This window comes from Canis lupus, chromosome 29 (genome assembly GCF_048164855.1).
Source record: "Canis lupus baileyi chromosome 29, mCanLup2.hap1, whole genome shotgun sequence".
Lineage (NCBI taxonomy): Eukaryota > Metazoa > Chordata > Mammalia > Carnivora > Canidae > Canis > Canis lupus.
The window spans coordinates 1,037,875-1,059,601 of record NC_132866.1 but is presented as its reverse complement, the minus strand read 5'-3'; the positions used below and the strand labels follow the sequence as shown (position 1 = coordinate 1,059,601).

The 21,727-nt window shown below is 64.7% G+C and overlaps 1 protein-coding gene across 24 annotated transcripts in view; it reads left to right on the top strand.

The window, feature by feature from the left end:
• The window catches only part of JAKMIP3 (Janus kinase and microtubule interacting protein 3), a 97,024-nt gene extending 76,626 nt beyond the window's left edge, over positions 1–20,398 (top strand). For 14 of the 24 annotated variants that reach the window (XM_072804820.1, XM_072804821.1, XM_072804824.1 and 11 more), the window contains 5 exons: positions 1,967–2,170; positions 3,426–3,491; positions 5,527–5,565; positions 6,098–6,979; positions 17,974–20,398. In XM_072804820.1, the coding sequence (XP_072660921.1) occupies positions 1,967–2,170; positions 3,426–3,491; positions 5,527–5,565; positions 6,098–6,259 (471 nt within the window). In that variant the 3' untranslated portion in view covers positions 6,260–6,979; positions 17,974–20,398. Of the gene's footprint in view, positions 1–1,966; positions 2,171–3,425; positions 3,492–5,495; positions 5,566–6,097; positions 6,980–17,973 lie in introns of those variants that run through there. The other 10 variants (XM_072804829.1, XM_072804831.1, XM_072804833.1 and 7 more) reach the window with 2 other exon arrangements.
• The last annotated feature ends 1,329 nt before the right edge of the window (positions 20,399–21,727 follow it).

The window sequence follows — 21,727 nt, the reverse complement described above, 5'->3', positions numbered from 1 at the left end:
GGGAGCCCCGCAGGTGGCCAGCGGCTGGGCTCAGGGTGGGGGCAGGTCGGCCGGGCACCTGCTTCCAGCTTCCTGTGAGGCCTTTGTGCAGCTGCTGCTGATGCTACAGGCTAAGCGCCCCCCCCCCCCCCCACCAGCTGCATTTATTTATTTTTAAATGCTTGGGCTTATCTTCTGCTCTAAGAAGTGGCTCTGATGAGGAGTTGTGAGCTGGTTGTGACAGCTGGGGACAGTTGATTTTGTGGCTGTCAAGGACAATAAAATCTAAAGTCGAAAGGCTTTCATTCTTTTTCTTTTCCATTTCCTAAAACGTCTGCTAAAGCTCAAAGGACTTTTCATAATCGTTTTGCCTGAAGAAAAAGACCCTTCATTCCTGAAGAGGTTACATCTTTTGATGGGAGGTTGGGTTTCTCGTAGTTTAAGACTGTGGTTTGTCCAAGGACCCCATCAGGGACATTTCCCGAGGAAAGAGCTACGAGTGTATTCCAGACCAAACTGGAAAATCCGGAGGAGTTTATCGCAGGGTCAGCATGCGGGCGGCTGAGTTGCAGCCCAGGGGTCATTTGGCTTTGGTTCCTGGTGGCTTCTGGGTCGTGCACCGGATTTCCCGAAGGTGCGGGAGCCCCCCGCCCCCCGCAGCCCTCTCCTTGTCAGGGGCCCGCTCACGGCCCGCGGCCCCATCGGCCTTCTGCCCCTGCCTGGGGGGCGCCCAGGGCCTGGCTCCCACTCGGCCGGTCAGCTTCTCTGGGGTGTTCTTGTTGGGGGGGGATCTGTGGGACTTGGGGTCCTTCCCCTAAGTCTGCAGTGAGCGCCGAGGCCCCTGGCTCTGGGGCAGCAGGAGTCCAGGGGCCGTGTGAGGCCTGGATTCTGGAGCCCCCTGCGGGGTCTGGGCCCCGGCTGTCCCCAGCGGGACCCTGTGCAAACTGCCCCGACATGTGTCGTGACCCGGGGCTAATAGGAGCTGCTGCCTCATGGAGGCGGGGGGGGGGGGGGGGGGATCTTAACCCAGGTTGGGCCGAAGGAACCGGCACCAGGAGTGCAGGTGTTCTGGGGGTTTATCACCCGGACGGTGGAGGTGATGAAGCCGCAGGCACAGTAGGCACACGGGGCCCGGGCCCGCGGCCGGTGCAGGTGAGGCCGTGTCGGAGGCGCAGGGGGCAGCCGCCAGAGGGGGGTGCTCTCCCAGAGCCGGGGCCAGGAGAAATCCAGGTGTGGGGGCAGGACGCGCTCCCTCCGGGGCCCCAGGGGAGGGTCCTTCCCGCCTCGTCCAGCTCCTGGGGGCTCCAGGTGTCTCCCGCCTCAGCCTCCCTGCTCACGTGGCTCCCTGCCCCCCCAGGCCCCTGGGACTGCCTCCAGCTCCTTCTCCTTGTAGGGACTCGAGCCAATCCCTTACGACCTCCTCCTAGCCTCATTCCCCCGCAGACCCTCCTTCTAAATAAGGCCAAGTTCCAGGGACCAGGTCCTGAACCTACCTTCTTGGGGATATGATTGCCCCACTGCAGGTGGCACTGAGGACCCCAGAGTGGCCTGGCTTCCCCTGGGGAGCCGCTGGAAGTCCAGGACCCCCCCCACTTCTGTCCTTAGGTCTGACAAACCCCTGTGAGCCCTGCCCTTCTTCCCGCGGAGCCCCAGGCTTTGAGGAAGGCCGAGAGCCGAGGAAGAGGCCTCCCCCCACGGGCCCTCCGCCGTCCCTCGGGCCGCCCCCTACTCTGGTCCCCGGTCTCCCCAGCGTTAGCATGAGCCGGGAACCTGCCCCTGAAGGGTCACTGCACACACAGACGTTAGAAGTGAATGCTCTTGTCCTAATTACTGCGGGACTGGGTTTCCGCTCTCCAGGCGGTGGGGTAAGCGGGTCGAGGAGGAACCAGCCTCTGTGTGGGGCGGCCCGCAGCCCCGAGCCCCCAGGGGTCAGGCCCAGGCCGTCCTCTCACCCGCAGCCCACACTGACGCTCCCTCCCGCCCCCAGCACATCCTGGAGCTGGAAGCCATGCTGTACGACGCCCTGCAGCAGGAGGCGGGGGCCAAGGTGGCCGAGATCCTGTCGGAGGAGGAGCGTGACAAGCTCAAGGTGGCCGTGGAGCAGTGGAAGCGCCAGGTCATGAGCGAGCTGCGCGAGCGGGACGCCCAGATCCTGCGGGAGCGCATGGAGCTGCTACAGCTGGCGCAGCAGGTGCGCCGTGGGGGGGTCAGCGGGGGGGGCCGAGGGGGGGGCCGAGGGGGGCTGGCCGCTGCATCCCGGACTCGCAGGCCACACCCTCCCAGGGGTGCCCTCCAGTGGCCCCGCCCCAGGGCATACCCTCCCGGCCACGCCCCCATGATATACCCTCCAAGGCCATGCCCCCGCGATGTACCCTCTAATGGCCACGTCCCCACGTCCCCACGATGTACCCTCCGATGGCCACCCCTCCCAGGGCGTGCTCGTCAGCAGCCACGCCCCACAGCGGGCTCTGTGCCAGGCTACCTGCCCCAGCAGACCAGCCTCTGGGTGGCACATCCCCTCTCTTGGGACCCCTGCCGCGGGGTCTCTGAAGTGCTCCCTCCTTCAACCGTAAGGACGAGGGGAAGGTGTGGTCTGGGAAGCAGCAGCTCCGGGGCTGGGGGCAGCCGCTGGCCTTCCCTGACCTTGGGCACTTTAGGACCTCAGGCCCATGCGGCCTGTCCATGTCTAACAGAAGGTGAGGGACCCTGGCACACCGGACAGCCTTGGTGTGGAAGATCTGCCCCCGCCCCCCGCCCCCCCGTGTGTACCGCGGGGCCTGGAGGGGGCCTCTGCGCACAAAGCTCAGCTTGCAAAGTCAGATAAATCAGCAAAACAAGCTGTACCATGAGCATCCGTGGGGGACGTCTGACCGGAGACCAGTCAGCTGCCGGGACACTCGCTGCCAGGCTCAGGGGGTCAGCGCCAGGGCTGCTACCCGTAGGCGCGTCCTTCCATCAGCCAGGCTGCGGCCAGAGCTCGGCTGCCTCCAGGGTCCAGGCGTGGCACGCGTGTCCAGAGGGGACGCGTACAGGGCATCTAGTGGGCCCGGCATGCAGAGGTGAAGCCTTGGCGTCAGGCACCGGGAAGTCCTCCCTGGGCCTGGCTTCGTGACCCTCGTGGCGGCTCTTGGTGCTGCTGTGGTGGCACTTGGGGAGGGCGTGAATCGGTTCCTTGGGGCTCCAGCACGTGGTTTATGATCTGAGGTTGCAGGGGGCGGGAGGAGCAGAGCGGCTGGCCGGGGAAGGCTGTGTCAAGCGGGGAAACTGAGGCGAGCCAAGCTGCCACCCTGCTCCGCCATGGCTGGCGGGCAGCGGGCGGTCTCAGGGAGAGGAGACCGCGACCTCTGGCTGCTCCGGGCCCGCGTGGCAGCGGCTCTGTGACGGTCGTCCGCCGCCTAAGTGAGCGAGCAGCTTGGGTTCTGATGTTCCCCCTTTTACCGTTGCAGAGAATTAAAGAGTTAGAGGAAAGAATAGAAGGTCAGAAGCGACAAATAAAGGAACTGGAAGAAAAGGTAACAGACACGCGGGTGTGGGGGCTTGTTTTGTCTCCTGGGTGCACCGAGAGCTCCTGCGTGGCCGTCAGTGCGCCCTGGGACGGGGGCGCTGGCCAACGGGGAGCGGTTCCAGGACCGAGGCCATGGCCCCGCCGGGCCACCTCGCAGGGGCCGCGTCCCGTCTCTCGCGGACTCAGTTTCCCCGCTGTAGCCCTGGGAGCTGCGCAGGGACCTCGGGTCCTTGTCGTGCTGGTGGCCGTGCTGGAGTACGGGATCTCTCCACCTTCACCAAGCAGTTGGCCTAAAAATCAAATCCCCGAAAGCCTGGGTTTCCCTCTTGAGAGCAGGCCGTCTGTGCAGCCCCGGTCTCTGGTTTCCGGTCCTTAACGCACTTCCTTGGGGGCTTAGGACACTCAGCGCCGCGTGCAGTGAGTTTGGGGCCACGCAGCTCGGGGCTCGGGGCTGGGCTGGCTGGCGCTTTTCCTGGACCCCCAGCCCTGCCAGGCATGGAGTCACAGGTGCTCTGTCCACTCACGGTGACAGCCGACGTGGGGCTCCCCAAACTCGGGTGCCCCAGAGGGAACCCTGCCTCTTGTGGGGTTCGCTCAGTTTGGGGCAGTTCTTTTTGTGATTTACGGATGTTTCCACGAGAAACACGGGGAGGCAGAGACACCGGCAGGGGGAGAGGCAGGCTCCCTGCGGGGAGCCCGATGTGGGACCCGATCCCAGGACCCCGGAGTCATGCCCTGAGCCCAAGGCACACGCTCAACCACGGAGCCCCCCAGGCATTGCAGACTTAGGGGTGTTTTAATATCTCCGTGGTCGCGCTGATGTCCGGTTCTTGGGTCGGTCCTGCCGTGGGTGGATCTCCCCAAATGACCATCTGCCTTCCCCACCGAGAGAGGCCGCACCTCCCTGCCTCGTCTCCCCGAGGAGCCCCCAGGGCTACACCTGCTCAGCCCAGGCCCCCCAGGGGCAGCCCCCCCCCCCCCCCCGCCCCTTCCCCGGCCTTTGCGGTGTCTGCCCAGCGGTCGTCATGGTAACTGTGCGGCCCTGGGGTGCGGGGAGCGCCCTGAGCCGCCCCTAGAACCCTGCAGGGAGGAAGCAGAGAGCTGTTCCTGCAAATAGGATTTGCTTCCCTGTGGACGCTGACGCGCTGGAAGCTTCCACTGGGCCCTGGGGGGGTGGGGGTGCTCTTCTCAGGGCGCCAGCCTCACGGCACATGCGCAGTCTCTCCCCCGCAAATAAACCTGTTTCCCTTTGCGTCTTAACGCAAGAGCCCTAGTTTGTAGTAACTCCTTGGATTTTAAACCCTGGACGTGAATTCCCTTGATGTGAATTCCTGGCTCCCGTGGCTCGGCCTTCCTGTCCCCGAGTGGCCCTCCCCGGCCCAACCCCACAACCCAGGGGCAGCCTCGGGCTCCCATCTCTCCAGGCTGCCAGCTCTTCGCCGGTGGGGGCACCAGGCCTGTCGGGGCACTGGGTTAGCCCGGCCCTCGGACATCCCGCACCAGACCCCAGCCTCAGCTCCGCAGAGGAGGGAGCAGGGGTGGCGGGTGGAGGGCGCCAAGGGGCGTGGGGGCAGCCCTGTGCTCCGGGGTTCCCCAGGATGCCCGCACCCTCCCCACCCCTAGCACCCTCCCGCCCCCCAGCATGCCCCGCACCCTTCTGGCCTTCCCCCCAGGGCACCCAGCACCTTCTCGGGGCCCCCCCAGCACCCCCCGCACCCTCCCTACCCCAGCAGGCCACCCTGCACCCTCCTGCCCCCCCAGCACACCCGGGACCCTCCTGGCCTTGCCCCCAGGATGCCCAGCACCCTCTTGGGGCCCCCCAGCACCCCCCACACCCTCCCTACCCCAGCAGGCCACCCCGCCCCCCAGCACCCACACCCCCGGCGAGCGCACCAGGCTCCGTGCCCGGGGAGGCGTCTTGTTCTGTCTGTGTCTCCTTTCCGCCAGAGCTCTACAAACTCTTTTTCTCTCTCTTCCCCTCCACGTCCCCGCCCTCCCCATCCCTTTTCAGTTTCTATTTTTGTTCTTATTTTTCTCCTTAGCTTTCATTCTGTGGTCTTAGCTCGCCTGGCCCCGACCGGGTGAGTATGTCCTGGGCTGGTGCTGGTGCAATCTGGGGACGGTCCCCGTCTAACACCCGCCCCCCCCCGGGCCCACAGGGCTGCTGTTCCAAGGCCTCCCCTGCAGCCTTGAGAGCCCTTGGGCAGCCCCAGGGCCAGGATTCGGGGGTCAGAGGGCGCGAGGGAAGGAGAGGACCCCGGAGGGGGCCTTCCCCCGGGTAGAGGCCCCCATGTGCTCCGAGTCCCCACGGCCCTCTGTCCTGTCGCGCTCCGCTGCGGCCTACGCTAACACTCGCCCAGAAGTGCCCGGGCCGCCGTGAAGCCGCTCGTGCTCCCCGTGGCGTCGTTACTGTGGCTTTGCCAGGGCCACGCGCTGCTTCCCTCCGACAGGCCTGGCCCATGCCCGGCCCTTCCCAGGCTGCGGAGAGGCTCCCCTGGGGCAGCGGCATCCCCCCTCCCCCGACCTCCCCTCCCCTCCCCCCCAACCCCCCTCCAGCCCCTTCCTCTCTGGAGGAGCCTCCCTGACCTGTGCCCCGCGTCTCCTTTCTTCCAGCCCCCAGAGGAGCCAGACCCCTTGCCCCCAGCCGGACCAGAGAGCAGTGGGGGCCCGGGCGGCAAGATCCCACGCCCCGTCTCGTCCCTGAAGCCCCAAGAGGATCTGGTGTCTGCGGACCCCGTCCTGTCGAGGAAGAAGAGGGAGAAAGGGGGGCGTTGAGCACCTCTGAGCGGGCCACTGTCCTCTGATGAGCCAGTTTTAGAACTAGTTTTCTGACTGGGGCTCCTCTGGAAGAGGCCTGGTCTTGGCTGCCGGACCCTGGGTCCCTCCTCGGGACGCAGCCTCCCAATCCCGGTGACAGGGATGCATAAGTTCCCTGCTGAGCAGGTGCAAAGAGCCGCTTCTGTGCAGGAGCGTCCACAGCCCTACACTCCCACCTCATGGCCCCTTGATAGCGCAACACACGTCTCAGATGGACCGGTCAGAAAGGACGCAGGCAGGCACCCCACAAAATGACACCCCGAAGCCTGTGGCCGCAGAGGCGACCTTCATTCAGGGAAGCCCAGACGGGTCACGGAGGATGTTCCGAGGATGGTTCCCCCGACCCCTCGGGTGGCCTAGGAGGACCCGGTCGCTGGGGTCCTGTGCACCTGCTGGCCAACGTGTCCCTGCCTGGTTTATGACGCTGTCAGCTTGGGAACAGCGGCGGCTGCTGCCCCACCGTGCGTCAACCCCAGGCTTCCAGGCCAGCCTGAGCTGCCCGGAGCAGCGCGGTGGGACAAGAGGGCCTGGCTGTCCTGGGATGCAGAGCCCCAGGCACCGCAGAGGCCGTGGGCAGCGGCCGGCTGGGGGGGCCCGCGCTGCCCCGTGAGGCTAGGGCAGCCACGCACTGTGTCCTGCAGACATGAGAAGGGAGCCCGACATCCCGGTGACACACAGGTAAGTGCTGCGTCCGTCCACGGGAGAGGCCGGGTTTCCCCTCCCCGCTGTTCGGGGCCCTCGCGTGTCACTGCCGCACCGCCTCTGGCCTCGTCAGCCTGCTTAGGGCGGCGTGGTCCCGGCGGAGATGTGGGGTGCTCCGCTGGGACCTGCCTGCAGTGGGAGCCCCGGTGTCTGTCCAGGCCAGTGGAGACCGGCGGGGCTGGCTCACGTCCCACCACCAGCCCTGCCCAGAGTCTGCCCCCCACCCCGAGGGCATCCCTGGGCGGGTCCTCAGGGTCCCTCCTGTGCTGACCCCGGGGGGCCTCCTCGCCCGGACCCAGGACACTCCCCCAGGCCCCCGAGGGTGTGCCAGTGGACGTCCCTGAGCTTCGAGGTCCGACGGTGGCCTCATCTCCCGGCGTGAAGGGCTGTCCCAAGGGCTCCAGCCCCCGCGGGGTCCACTGGCCGGCACTGCCCCCCCCCCCCCCCGCCTTCCAGGAGGGCCCTGCACGGCTGAGGCTGCCTTCCCGGCAGTCTCCTGAGCTGCGGTGCTTACGGGGCCTGCTGAGGTGCTGCTGGAGGCTGAGCGAGGTGCTGGGCCCCCTAGGGCTGCTCGGGGAGCCCCTCCTGGTCGGGGTCCCTGGGCCTCAGACGCCGGGGTGAAGGGGGCGCCGGGACAACGGATGCTGTTCCGCTGCCTGTTCAGAAAGGGGACGGTGACGGTCATTATCGCTCACGTAGTACGAGTGGCGCGTATTCCGTTGAAGAGGCGCGTGACGGCCTGTGGTCAGCCTGCTGCGGGCTCCGGGACACGCGTGGCCCCAGGGCCCTCCAGGGGTGCACGGGCTACAGAGCGACCTCTCAGGCGTCGTGGGGCGAGCGGCCCCGGCCCAGAGACGCCCCGGGCTACACCTGCACCCACCCACACCTGCCCTGGACACCTGCGGGCCGCGGCCCCGGGCTGCCTTCCAGGGCCGGCTCTGAGCGCCGCAGCTGGCCCGTGAGCCCCGGGAGGCCCAGCAGCTCCGACCACCCCCCCCCGCCGTGAGATCCCGTGAGCGGTGGCCCCAGGGCCAGCCCTTTCTCTGATGTTGGGAAGGAGCCGGATGGGCTGGGGCGACGCTGTGGCCCAGGGTCACTCACCCCGTGAGATGACGTCGAACGTTCATCACGGGGGATGGTAACGTCCAGCACTTGGTGACGGAGCACCTGCCGGGCTCTGCCTCCGTGGGCCGCGTCCCACCTGGTAACTACACGGAGCAGAGGCCCCCGAGGCCGCGTGTCCCGTTTCTCCATGTGCTTCTGTGCACAGAGGTTGGCGCCTGCCAGTGGCCTCCCCGGGCCCGGTGACCCCTGCTCCCTGACGGGCCTCCCTGGGTCCCGGGACCATGGCACCCCGATGGGCTTCCCTGGGCCCAGTGACCCCTGCTCCCCAACTGGCCTCCCTGGGCCCGTTCCTGCTGCTCCGTTCCGTTCTCTGGGGAACCCGTGCCCGTCCCGCCATCACTTCCTCCATCCAGGTGTTCACGCCCGCACCTTTAATCCACTCTCTGGGTGACCGCCCACCGTTGCTGCTGTCCCACCTGCACCACCGAGCACCCGCCCACCCCGGCTCAGCACCTCCTGACCTGCCCCCCCCAGGGTGCTCCCGGGTCGAGCGTCCCTGCCCCAAGGAGCGCTTCCTCCTGCTGCCGGGGGGTGGGGGGTGTTTGGGAGCCGACCCCTTGGATAGTGGGGGGCGGGGCATGATGTCTAGGCCGCCCTGGGGGCGCAGCGTGGAGCTACTCAGGCACCCCCACGCCCGTGCGTATTTCTGCATCTGTCACATATCCGTCCATCCATCCATCCGTCCGTCCATCTGTCCATCATCTCTCGATCCATCATCTATCTGTGGATTGTCCCTCACCTGGGATGAAGCCGTGAGTCCACAAGGTCACCCCAATCCCCGGCCGACCAGTCAGGATCCGTTCCAGCCCCATCTGTAACTCCTGCCTTGGCCTCCCACGGTGCACACGCCTCGCCAGCCCGTGCACGGAGCGTGCTCACCGCTCGCCCCAAAAGGAGGCTCTGCTGACCTGGTGACCCCACACACAACCCTTTCCTCACTGGCCCTCGGTCCCCACAGGGTCCGTCTCCGACTCAGCCTGGCTCTGTCCCCCGCGGCGGCCGTGCTGTCCAGCGCTCAGGCCCCGCAGCTGATTTCTGCTCTAAGTCCGTGAGCTTCGGGTCTGAGCCTTGCAGCTCTCGGGGCTTTGGCACACGCGTGTGCCCCCAGTGCTGATCCAGCGCCATCCCCGCAGCCTCAACTCCCTCTGTGCCCTCTGCGGGCACCCGCCCCCACCCCTGCAGGCACCCTGTCCCACCCCACCCCTGCAGTCACACACCCCCACCCCTGCAGTCACCCACCCCACCCCTGCAGTCACTCCACCCCCACTCCTACAGTCATCCCCCCATCCCTGCAGTCACCCACCCCCACTCCTACAGTCATCCCCCATCCCTGCAGTCACCCACCCCACCCCTGCAGTCACCCACCCCACCCCTGCAGTCATCCCCCCCACCCCTGTAGTCACCCCCACCCCTGCAGTCATCCCCCCCACCCCTGCAGTCATCCCCCCCCGTAGTCACTCCCCACCCCTGTAGTCACCCACCCCAACCCTTGCAGTCACCCGTCCTCACCCCTGCAGTCATTCCCCCCACCCCTGCAGTCACTCCACCCCCACCCCTGCAGGCACCCCCACCCTGCAGTCGCCCCACCCCCACCCAGCCCTTAGTGTTGGACCTAAGGAAACTGGTTCAAATCACAATTGTTTTCTCCCATGTTTCCTTCTAGATCATGTGACTTGGTGTCTGGCACTTCTATCCAAGACTGGTTCCGAGTCCATTTTTGCACATGGGGCACGGGCTGGGTCAAAGCACATGTTTTGCCCGCGGTCATCCATCCCTTGCTCCGTCCACCCCTTTGTGAAGAGCTCTTCCTCTTTTGGTGACAATCCCCAGTCCCGCTCCGTGGCCAGCCCTGTCCCGGCTCGAGTGTCCTCCCCAGCCCCGAGTCCCTGCGCACCGGGAGGCAGGGGGAGGGAGCCGCTGCCTGCTGACGCCCCTGCGCCGGCTGCACCCCTCAGCCTCGTCCCCACTGGTTCCTGGGGCTGAGGCCGGGAGCAGTCCGGGGCTGCGGGGCGACACGTGTGACATGAACTGTCAGCAGACCCAGATTTACAGCCGCCAGCGCGCAGCTGGGCGCCTCCCACGCCCGGTGGTGCGTCGCTCATGCGCGGCTTCCCCGTGGGCCTCGGAGGCCGCCGAGTGGCGGTGCCGGGAGCAGGGAGCAGCCGCTGTCGCTCAGAGCACATACGTCACAGTTCCCGAGCCTTGTGCACATGTGGGCAGGAAACTTCATTTAAAAAATATGTGTATAATTTCTCCATCATGACCCAGTGGAACTTTCTTTTTTCAAATGTGTTTGTTTACGGAGCAGAAGGTAAGATGCTCATGTTTCCCCGTAGAAGGTTCATCCGAGTGAGCAGCTAGCTCCTGAGGCTTCTCGTCCCGGGGGTGGTGGCTGAGCTCACGGGATTGCTGTCCTCGGGTGCTGCTTGTCCGTCGTGGGGGCAGGGACAGGACGCCTGCCAGGTGGTGGGGCCGCGGACGCTGGCTCCTGCCGCGCGCTGCGGGGCCCTCCTGGGCAGCCAGCCGTGTGCCTGTCGGACGTGTGCAACCTCCGACTCCCGTGAAGCCACGGCGTGGCCACACTTGTGTGTCAGAGCGAGCCCGCGTGGAGGTCACTGCTGCTGCAGTCGTGTTGGGCCCGGGACCGGCTCATGTCACACTCCGGCCAGCGGCCTGGGGATGGGCCGGCCGTGCTCCGTGGTTTGTAAGGTCTGTGGACACGCGGGCTCCCAGCCACAGCCGGGTCTCCCGGGGCGGGGCGCTGCCCTGCGCGGCGCTTTGAGGCAGACACGTGTTTGTAAAGGGCCGCGTTACCGTCTTGTAAGTCCTCACACAGGGAGGCATCGTGCTTCCCGCGGTCGTGTGGACGCGCGCTGTGCTTGTTACCCCCGTGCTGGGCCTCGCGCGTGTGTGTGCGGGACCGCTTGTGCGTGTCTGACCTCTTCCTGGGTCTTTCCGGGGGCGCTTGGCGCTTGCTCTTGTGCAGCTCGTTACTGTGGGAGGAGATGCTTCGGGGTGACCCCCAGGAGTCGCGACGCCGGGCCCGTGGGGCCCAGATGCTCAGCCTGAGGAGGCCCTGCCGGACTCTCTCCTGGCTCGGGTTGGGTTCAGAGCAGTTTGTTTTTGCTCTTCGCTTAGAATCCCGTCTGTACCCCGTTGTGTAAGGTTTTCTCTGACCATCTGAGGCGGAAATTGAAGAGGCGGCGTGCAGCCAGCGGCCCCCCCTCCGCTCCCCTCGGTGCTCTGCTGCCCCGTCCATTCCTCCCGCCCGGCTCAGGGCCTGCAGCCAGCCGGCCGGCCATCCGGAATGTCGCCATCTCAGGGAGAGCGGTCGTGGATCTCACCGGAACGACCGTGAAGCCATCAGGAACAGACGCCGGGATAGCGAAGTCAGCGTCAGAGGGGGTGTCTCCTTCCCGGGCTGAGAGCAGCTGCTTCGGCCTCGAGTGGAAACAAACTGAGAACCGATGGAGAAGGAGGCATAAAGTGTGTGCACGGGTGTGAGCCCCTGTGCATGCCTGTGTACTCTGCGTGTGGGTGGAGTGTGTGCACGGTGAGTGTGCACTGTGTGTAGTTGTGCATTGAGTGTGCTGTGGGTGTGTTCTGTGTGTGCGGTGTGTGTGTACAGTGTGTTGTGTGTGCTCTCTGTGTGCACCGTGTAGGTTCTGTGTGTGCATTGTGTGTGCTCTGTGTTCTGTGCATACACTGTGGTGTGTGCACTGTTTGTATTGTGTGTGCACTGTGTATGCTGTATGTGTGCACTGTGTATTGTGCGTGCGCCGTGTGTGTTGTGCGTGTGCCGTGTGTGTTCCATGTGTGCACTGTGTGTGTGGTGTGTGTCTGTGCATCTGTGCAGTTGGGTGAGCGTGTGGTCAGGCGGAGACCTAGGAGCCCGGGCAGCGGGGAGGGTGGCCCAGGGGGAGGGTGCGTGTACAGGTTGTGTAGCTCATGCGTGTGGACGAGCACCCTCCTCTCCGGCAGGGGCAGGACTGGATGGCTTCTAGGAGCCCTCTGGCCGTTCCCTGGGGGCCAAGCTCCAGGCCCTGGTGACTCGGGGCTGATGTGGATTTGGGGGGGCCCTGGGTGCTCGGGTGGTGGGAAGGCGGGCGGTGCTGTCCGTGCAGTCCTGGCCGGTCCCCGTACGTGACCACAGCCCTGGAAGCCGCCTGCGCTGCGCCCCTGCCCCGCCGTGACCCCCAGCTGTCGCACTGTGTGTGATAACCGGGGCAGGGCCTTATGGGGGGGCCACCGGCTGAGCGGGAGGGAAGCCCGGCACTTGGGGACCGTGGTGCCTTGTCACCCTGCGCTTCCGCCACCCCCCCAGGGCCGAGGCCGGATCCTCGTGTGTCCCTGAGAACTCGGTGGCCGGGCTGTGGGTCCAGCGCCCTCGTGGCACCCGCTCTAGGCTTGGGGACCGGGCGCCTGGCCCTGCAGCAGCCTGGTGCTGCCCCCCTGCCACGGACGCCACGAGGGGCTGGACGGGCCGCATGGAGGAGGAGGTGAGAAGCAGAGGGCCGGGGCCTTGCAGCCCAGCGCCCTGTGCCCGCCTGCCCAGCTGTGGGTCGCAGGGGCCGCTCCCGGGTGCTGCCGGGTGTCGGGGGACCGGAGAGCACTGTGCCTGCTGCCCGCGGCCCGAGCCAGCCGGAGCTGTTGCGGAGGAGCAGCGCCCTCCGGCCAGCCTGCCTGACCCCTTGTCCTGCTGCCGCCCACGCCGGTTCCACGGGCCCCACTCCTGCCCCCCGCACCCACCCCACCTCCTATTCTCACCCAGACAGGCGGCTCGGCCGTGGCTCTCCCTGCCCCCCAGGGCTCCCTCTGGCTTGGCCTGCTCCGGGGACCCCACCTGCCCGCCCAGGGGACCCCGGCCCTGCGGGCTCCGGGCTGATGCTCTGGCTCTCTGGAGAAGGGGGCTCGGCAGGCACGGGCCCCTCCACTCCCTCGGCCGTTGCCCTGCATGCTCCTCCATGGCCAGACTTCACCCCCGGGCACCAGGATGGGGCTCAGGGTCCCGGGGACTGGGGGAGGTTGGTCCTGAGGGGCCGGGGCCTCGCGTGCATTAGAGGCTCCATCTGAGACACACGGCCAGTGTGGACAGACAGGGGGTGGCCTGGGGGGCTCCTCTGGGGCCTCTGGCTTCATCCAGCCCGTGAGGGAGACAGGAAGGGTCTGGACACGGTGAGGCCAGGGCCCCGCCGCCTGGCAGGGCTCCTCCGTGATTTCAGGTCTGTGGCCAGTGGAGCCCCTGCCGTGCACCCCCCCACCCGCCGCGAGCTTCAGGGCCGCTTCCAGATGTGCAGGGTGGACCGAATGGGGCAGGGGGGTGAGAAGTAGTGCCAGGGCAGTCCCAGACACCCCAGATGAGGAGTGTCCCATCCCCTGTGCCCCCTGGCTCCCTGCCTGCCTCCACTCTGGCTGCGCCATCCGTCTCTGCTGGCTCTGCACCCGGGCCCCCCTTGGCCAGTCAGTGTGGTTTGCCTGCTTGCCAGGGTCCTCGGGGTCAGTGGTGCAGGGTCCCCATCGGGCCCAGCGGACTGAGGCTGTTGGAGAGGAGGCAGGACCTCGCCTCCCCAGAAATGGCCTCCCAGCCTGAGGGAACCCATGGCCACAGCCCACCCCAGAGTGCCCGGTTCCAGGGTGGAGTCCCACAGATGCTGAGGCCATGGGCCATGGGGGGCTCAGTGGGGCCCCATGAGCCTCGGGACCACGGGCCTGGGACCACACAGACCTGGGACCCTACGGGCCTGGGACCCCACAGACCTAGGACCCTATGGGCCTTGGACCCCATGGGCCTCAGACCCCATGGGCCTCGCAGCCCACAGACCTGGGACCCCACGAGCGTCAGGACCCATGGGCCTCGGAGCCCACGCTGAGAACTGAGTTTCTGCAGGGGAGGGGCCTCCACGGGTACCGCTGAGCCCCCGGGGTTGGGGCTGCGAGCAGACCGCTTTCTACCTTGGCTGCGTGTGACGTCGTCTTGGGTCTGAATTTCCTAAAGTGACACTGTGGCGTGCTCTGGGACTTATGGCCTCCAGTGCGTCTGCGGGGGCTCGGGGGAGGCTGCCCTCAGGAGACCCAGCAGGCCCAGGTCGGGTCCCGCCGCTGCACTGAGTCGCGCGGCCACAGCAGGTGAGGTGACCTCTGTCCAGCTGGGCCTCCTCGCGGCGGGGGAGTCAAGTGACGCGTTGTACGGGTCCCGGTTCCCCGGAGCCCCAGACCCGGCAGGAGGTGTGTGTCCGTGTGTCTCTGTCCGTCTGTGGAGAGGGAATGAGTGTACGACCTGGTCTCGCAGCTGCGGGGCTGAGCTGTCCAGAGACCTGCGCCCGGCAGGCTGCGGACCAGGGGGCCCACGGGTGCAGAGGCCGCCCGAGTCCACAGGCCTGAGGGCCCGGAGAGCCGACGCTGGAGACTCCTGTCCGGGGAGCCCGGTCGGCCCACGCCTGAGAGTGGGAGAAGGCCCACGTCCCGGCTCAGGGCAGGAGGTCCCCTCTTGCTCAGCACTTCCGTTCTCGTCACGCCTTCGACTGATCGCACGAGGCCCACCCGCACGGGCTGCATTCGGCTTTACTCGCTTGTGGATTCGGATGCTCGTCTCCGCCGGGAGCACCCTCACCCACTGCCACGCCCCGGGTAATGCCGGCAAATGTCTGGGCGCCGGTGGCCCATCGAGGTCACGCGTGACACTAACCCCCGCAGCATTCGCGAGCCCTGGGGCCGCCCCTCACCTGTGACAGGGCCGCGGCCTTCCTCGTGTGCTTACCAGGCAGCCGCGGAGTCAAAGCCGCAGGAGGACACCCGGAGCCGTGTGAGTGTGGGTGGCCCCGAGGGCGAGCCCGGGGTCTCCGAGGGGACAGAGCGGCCAGGGTGGGGGGACAGCCGGGCTGGCGCCGGGCGCGTGTGCGAGGTTATGGGAAGGCCCTGCGGGGAGCCAGGAGCAGGGGAGCCTGGCCAGGGCGTCTATGTCTCGATACTTACCCCCATCGGAGCCTTGGGGGGAAGACCTTGGCCCCGAGCAGAGTGAGCTCCGAGCTCACGTGGACGGGCTCTGGTTTCCGCGGGCCACTCTGGTCTGCGGCCCAGGGAGCAGGGCCCGGGCCACCCGGTGACCGTGGGGCCGGCGCTGGCCCACCCCCGGGCCGGCGTTCCTGGGTTGTGCGGTTTCCGCGGGCCTGGGCCCTCCCCTGCGCTGCCATCTGCGGCTGGCGCCCGTCCCGGGGGCTCCTCCGACCCCAGGAAGACGTCGTCTCTCCTTTGCCAACAGCTTTCTGTTTCCCGACAGTGGGGATCCCGGCGGGAGTTCCCGGCACAAACACAGATGGCGGGAGCCTGTTCTGCGGGCTCTGTTTTGGCATTAATCACTACGCTGTTTCCTAACCCGCACGTGCGGGTCCGTGCACGAGTTACGGGTGGCGTCCCCCGTGGGCTCCCCAGCGCTGGGCCCGCTCCGCGGCTGTCGGCCGGGTGCCCCCGTGACAGTGCCCTGCTGCCCGCGGGGCCCCCTCGTGTCCTTCCCCCGTCCCGTGCTCGTCGTCGTACTTACGCAGCGAATGCTGCTCGTGACCTCGGTTATCAGCTCATTCCTGTGTTTCGTCGCTGACCCTCAGCGCGGCCCGATGTGAAGGTTCAGTCCATGTCTCCCTCGTCCGCTCCTCACCCCCATCACCCCCATCACCCCCATCGCAGTCTGTGCACCAGACTCCGCCCCCCGGGCCCTGAGCTGCTGGGGGGGCCCACCCTGTGCTACGAGCGCCTCCCACGTCCCCCGTCTCTCCTGCCACCTGGTCTAACCCGCGTTACCGTCCCTGGACCGGGCTCTTCTGTGACCTGTGAGCCCCTCGGGGAGCTGCGTGTGGCAGAGGTGTCCCGGCTGGCTCACTGTGGAACCCCCGCGCGGCCCGTGTGGACGCTCAAGGGGGACCTGGCCCCCAGGACACACTCAGATACGTATTGGCCGCGTGAAGAACCGGATAAATGAACGGCTGCTCATGGAGGCCAGTCTCCCTCGGTCCCCGGGGGTGGGAAGCAGAGTGTTCAGGGTCTCCAGGAGGACCCACATGCTCTGCGACTCCCAGGATGCTCGGGTCCCAGCACCGGAACCACCGTGGCTGAGATTTAGGTCAGCGATGTAATCAGGATACGCAGCTGGACCCGGACAGAGTCCGGAGGGGATCCTGAAGCCCATTTCCTGGGGTCTCTGCCTCCCATGGGGGCCGCTGCAGCCGTCTGTGTGCAGCGTTTGTCCAGGGACATCTGTTTGAGACTCGGAGTTTAGGGGTTTTGTTGGGGCCACCCATTTGGGCAGCCCCCATGCGTGGAAATGTCAGGCCCTCAGGAGGAAACAGGTGTTTGCCACAAAGTACGCCCTTTCGTACAAGCCGTCAAGGCCAGTCCACCAGCACCACCTTGTCACCCGGGGACAGTTTCACAGGCGACGCTCCCGAGGCCAGTCGAGGGCTGACCTTGCAGGCTCCGCCCCTGCTCCGCCCTCGCTCTGGGCTGGGGGCCTGGTGGGCAGTGCCCCGTGGGGCCGTGAGACCACGGTCACAGCCACGAGGTGATCTCACACTCACCTGTCTTGTGCTTTTATGACTCCTGCTTCGATGAGCTCGTGGGCTGCAGGGACGGTCAGGAAGTTGGGTCCCAGCCAGAGAAGGGACGTGTGGGGACACCGTTCCCCCCGAGGAGTTGGGCCTGGGGGCAGGAGGCATTTGGGAAGCCTGGAATCCCGAGAGCAGATCCGTGCCTGCGCGTGTGTGTGCGTGTGCGCGTGAGTGTGGGCGCAGAGCTGTGCTCACGGACGAGGGCAGAGAGTCACCCCTCCCGGAGGGAGCAGCGAACGGTGAATGTTAGCAAAGTAGGGCCGGGCCGGCTCAGGAAAGGGAATCAAGTGACCACAGGCGACCAGATGCCGTTGTCTTGTTCCTTCCATTTGGGGGAGTGACTTTTTAGGATTCTGTGTGTTATTTTCAATGAGATGTTTTCTGTTTGCGTGTGTGAGGTTCATGCCGCAGCCGGTTACCGTGTGTCTGGGAGAAGCAGTGCCTGGGGTGGGAGGGCAGGCGGGCAGGCGGGCAGGGCCCCTGGCTCTGGTCGGCCGAGAACTGTGACTTGGCGGGTGCCTGTTCTCCGGGAGCCTCAGCTTTTCTGTCTGCAAAATGGGAGGGCTGGTCCGGCCGGCCCCTTCACCTCTGGGTGCTTTGGGGGGAACCTACTTAGATACGAATCCGATCGAAGGGACAAGGAACAATGCGTCACTAATTGTCCAGAGGTTCCCGCTGGGACGTGTGCGGCCTGGGCCGTGAGTGTGTGTGTCTCCCGCCCGTTACATTTCCTTTCTGCTTTGGGGGGGGCTTCCTACTTAGAAGGTAGATTAGAAACCCCAAACCGAGAGAATCCTCTGCAGCATCTCCTAGACTCGGAACGTGTGGGGTTTCTAACATGTGCGAGCCCAGGGGTCCTGCCCTGGGTGCCCCCCCTCGTCCCCACCCCCACCCCCACCCCAATCCCCCGTGTGGAGGAGCCGGAGCTGCTCCTTCGTGACCCGTTCCAAGCAGTAAAGGCGGGAGAGGTAAAAGGAAGAATCAGTACCTAGTAGAGGCCTCCTCCCGGCTGCAGAACGGGAGGACGTGGACACTGGGTATCCGGGTGGGCAGCTCCCCCTATGTGGCGAGGGAGGCGCCGTGGCTGGTGCTGGAGCCACTGTGGTCTCACTGTCCACGTGCGGAGCCCACGCTCCATCAGCGCCCTCGCCCGGGGCGCCTCTCTAGACCCCTCACTGCGAGCCTTGCCCCACGAGGGCCTCGGAGGGCTCCCGCTAGAATAAAGCTTTTGTCTTCGCTCTTTTTCAGAAAGGACACGGCACATGGATGAAGCCCGTTTTAAGCCTGAGGTCCCTCGCTGCCGGGTGCTCTGGCCCACAGCCCAGGGACGTCTGCCAGCACTCGGACACAGCCCGACTCCCGGGCGGGAAGTGGCGCTTCCATCGACCCTGCACCCTGGTGGTGCAAGGTGTGTGTGTGTGTGCGCGTGCGCGTGCATGTGCGTGAGTCCCTGTGTATGCACTCGTGCATGCTCAACCAGGAGACGAGATCTTAGCTCTTTTGAGACACCTGGAAGTTGACGTGCTGGGTGGGGACACCTGCAGCCAGGGGAGAATGTGACCGACGAATGGCACAGTATGAAGGGAAAGCAGACTGCGTTTCTGAGGGTCTGGAGGGAGGGCCGCCTGGTCTGCGAGCGTCAGGATCACTTTGTGTCTGCGTCTGAAGACGTGTTCAACTGTGGTGTGGACGACCGACGCCAGACCAGGCTCGATGCCCCAGGTTGAAATCGGGAGAAAGCTTACGGGGTCAGACGGGTCTGCTTCTCCGTAGCGGGGGCGGGATTTCTGCTGGGCAGTGGGGGGTTGCTCCCTTAACCGACACTCGCCCGGGAAGGACCGTCCTTCCTGTGGTCACGAGAGCCGCAGTGACTCACTCACTTGGGCAAGATACGGGCAGGCCCACTGCTTCTCTAGCTGAGGCTGCTGCTGGGGTTTGCAGGTCAGATCCGAGATCTTGTTTCACCCTCTGCATAGTCCTGTCTCATTCCAATGACTCCATCCTCCTGGCACACGTTGTGTTCGGAGCTGACTGGCCAACAGTGGCCTTGATAGGGCCTCAAAGCCCCCGCGGGGCTCTGGAGCTGGGTGGAGCGTGTGACGTAGGTGTCCAGAAACTCCGTGTGGGGAGGCGCTGTGGGGTTGTCTCCTGTGGGGACCCAGCAGTAGCAGCCGAACGGGCTGGCCGTTCAGGAGCTGACGATGTGCACTTGAAACCCAAATTCACGTCCCCTGTGTGCATTTGCATCATCATGATTTTGCATGTTGTACATACATGTGTCTGGAGCTCTTCCCAGGCCGTCCGCACACTTGCCAGACACTCTTATCACAGCTCTGTAGTCTGAAAAGGGTGTTCTGTGCGGGACAGAGAAGCACGTAGATCTGGACCAGTGCTTGCGTGAAGCTGTTGTTTGAGTGTAAAAGTACATAGTGAAAATGGCTCAGTGAACTAATATTCCATGTACCAAGCTGCATTTGTACCCTTGCCATGTTCCTGTGAGAAGCCCACATGTAGCTGCAATGCCCGTTCCTCTCCTTGGAGATCACTCTTTCTATTCATGTGTCGTAGGCACCTTCTTTTCATCTGATTATAAAATCCAGCATTTCAGGACTGGGCTTTTGCCAAAAAAGCAAGAAAGCAAGAAAGCAAATATGAGCGTTTGTCACTGATTTCCTGCTAGTCCACTGGGCATCTGAAGAATTCAAGTGTGTTAAAATCACAAGGTTTTTTTAAGCCCTGGAGCATGACCTTTATGCTAAACCAGTGGGCTGCATTGAATTTCCTGAAAGTATCTGGGCTCTGTTACTGCAAAAACTCCTCAAACAGAGAATGCCACTCTCTCATGGGACAAGAGGAGGGACCAGAAGTTGCCAGAAATGTTTGTTGTGTAAACCAAGATGTGGACATGTGTGCAGCGTAACAATTATCAACACAATCGCACTGTGTACACAATACCCAGAACCACCGATGTTTTCGTTTTGTCTACACTAGAAATCCATGTAAATTGCAGCTCCCTGGTTGACACGGATGTGCGAGTGTGTGCACCTCATTTCCACATTTCCACGGTCTGGAGTCCCAGCTGCTGAAGGGCGGTGGCTCTTCCTCAATAGTGCTCTGCTCTTGCAGAACCCGTAGCCTTCGGGACACCCCGCGTGCCTTACACGGCTTGTCAACACCGCGCTGGATATCAGGGATCGGAGGGTGTGCCGGGAGTGGGTTTGGAGGCATCGTGACGTCAGTCCACACTTACCATCACCCCATCACTGAAACCTTAAGATGGATTGTGTGTTTTAACACAGTAATGGATTTACATTTAGGCTCAGGAAAATCAAGTTGTAAATATGTGTATCAAATCATCTATTTGTTTACTGTATTTTAAAAAGCTTTATTGTAAATTTATGCAAAAATGAACTAGGACTTGTTTTATCGTGGCAACACGCCAGCCAGTATCTGTGTCCTCTGAAGCAGCTCCTTACTAACCACACTCTAAACATGTGATATTCTGTTCCGTGCTAAACAGTATTCACAGGCCTGAAATAGGTTTGTATGGTGGTCAACTACAAAATTTTGCACATATTTTTGTATTGTGATTCCTATGATATATACCAGAGAATTTTTACTCATTTGTAAATTATTGTACAGTTTTAATAAAAAAAAATGTTTTAAATCTTAAGATATCCAAGTTCCGCTCTTCCCAAGGCACTCAAGTCTGGACATAGTGGCTACGCTGGCCACTTCTGTGTTCCGCCTCGTTCTCTGATGCCGTGTTCCACCAGGAAGGGAACCTGGTGCTCCCGCGTGCTGGGGAGGGGAGCCGGGGGTCTTACCCGCAGCCCCCTCCTGCCTCATGCAAAATCGCCTGGAAGATGGGCTCTGGAGCCGCCTGGCCCCACCTGGCTGAGGTCAGCCACCAGGCCGGCTTCCTCCTGTAGCTCTTTACCAAGTGAGACGTGGAAGAGAACACTGAAGTTTAGAAAAGTAAAAGAATTTCTGCGAATGAATGAGGAGGACACTTGGCACCACATTTCACTTGCCTTCGACTTCGCACAGGTAAGAAGAGGCCGTTTTATGGATCGCCTTGGAGGGGGGGTGGAGTGGAAACCAGGGGTGGGCCGGCGGGCGGCGAGTTGCTGGTGTAGCTCTGCAGCGATGCTCCTGCGGCACCCGCGCGTGTCCTCCCGGCAGCTCCCCTTGTCCAAACTTCTATTTCGAAATGGTGGCTGAGAGGACAGAACTCAGAGGCTGCGATGTCGTTTGTCGTTTCCTTAAAAGTCAATCCCTATGCGGTTTGACAGCCGGTCAGACTCCTCCCGTGGCCGTGGCTGTGGCCGTGGCCATGGGCGGGCTGAGTCCCTCTGCCAGTCTCACCCCAGAGCCTCGAACGCCGCCTTAAGTGCGGTCAGGAGCGGCTCTCCTGGGTGCACCCCCCACCGACCCTCCCCACTTGCAAACCTTTTGGGAGTCAGAGCCTCCTCGCGGGGCGTGGGATCCCCTGCGGGCCGGGGCTGTGCCCGGAGCTCCGACATGCAGTGATCTCTTCGGTGCGTGCCCCTGCCCCCTGCCCCCTGCCCTAGGGCGGGAGCCGGGCACCCTGCACTTGGGCTGCACTTGGGCCGCACGAAGGCGCAGGCCCGGCGCGTTCAGCACCCCCTGCGCGGACAGCGCCAGGCCCTCGCGGGCAGGGGAGGGGCGGGGAGGGGCGGGGAGGGGGCAGGGGCCGGGCTGGCCCTCCCCAGGCCCCGCTCTCCTCTCCCCCTCCCCGAGGGGCCGGGACTAAGCCGCCCTGAGGGTCCCCGGGCCCCAGCCCGCGCTCGGGGTCTCGGCCCGCCTCGTCCTCCGCCCCCTTCTGGGTCTGGGTCCCCCCCAGCGCGTCCCCGTGTCCGCAGCGTCCGGGCCGCGGGGGGAGCAGCCGCCAGCTCCGGGAGCGCAAACACCGCCCCGCGCTCGGTGCGGCCCGGGCCTCGGATGCAGAGGAGCCCGGGCTCGGCCAGGGGCGTCCTGG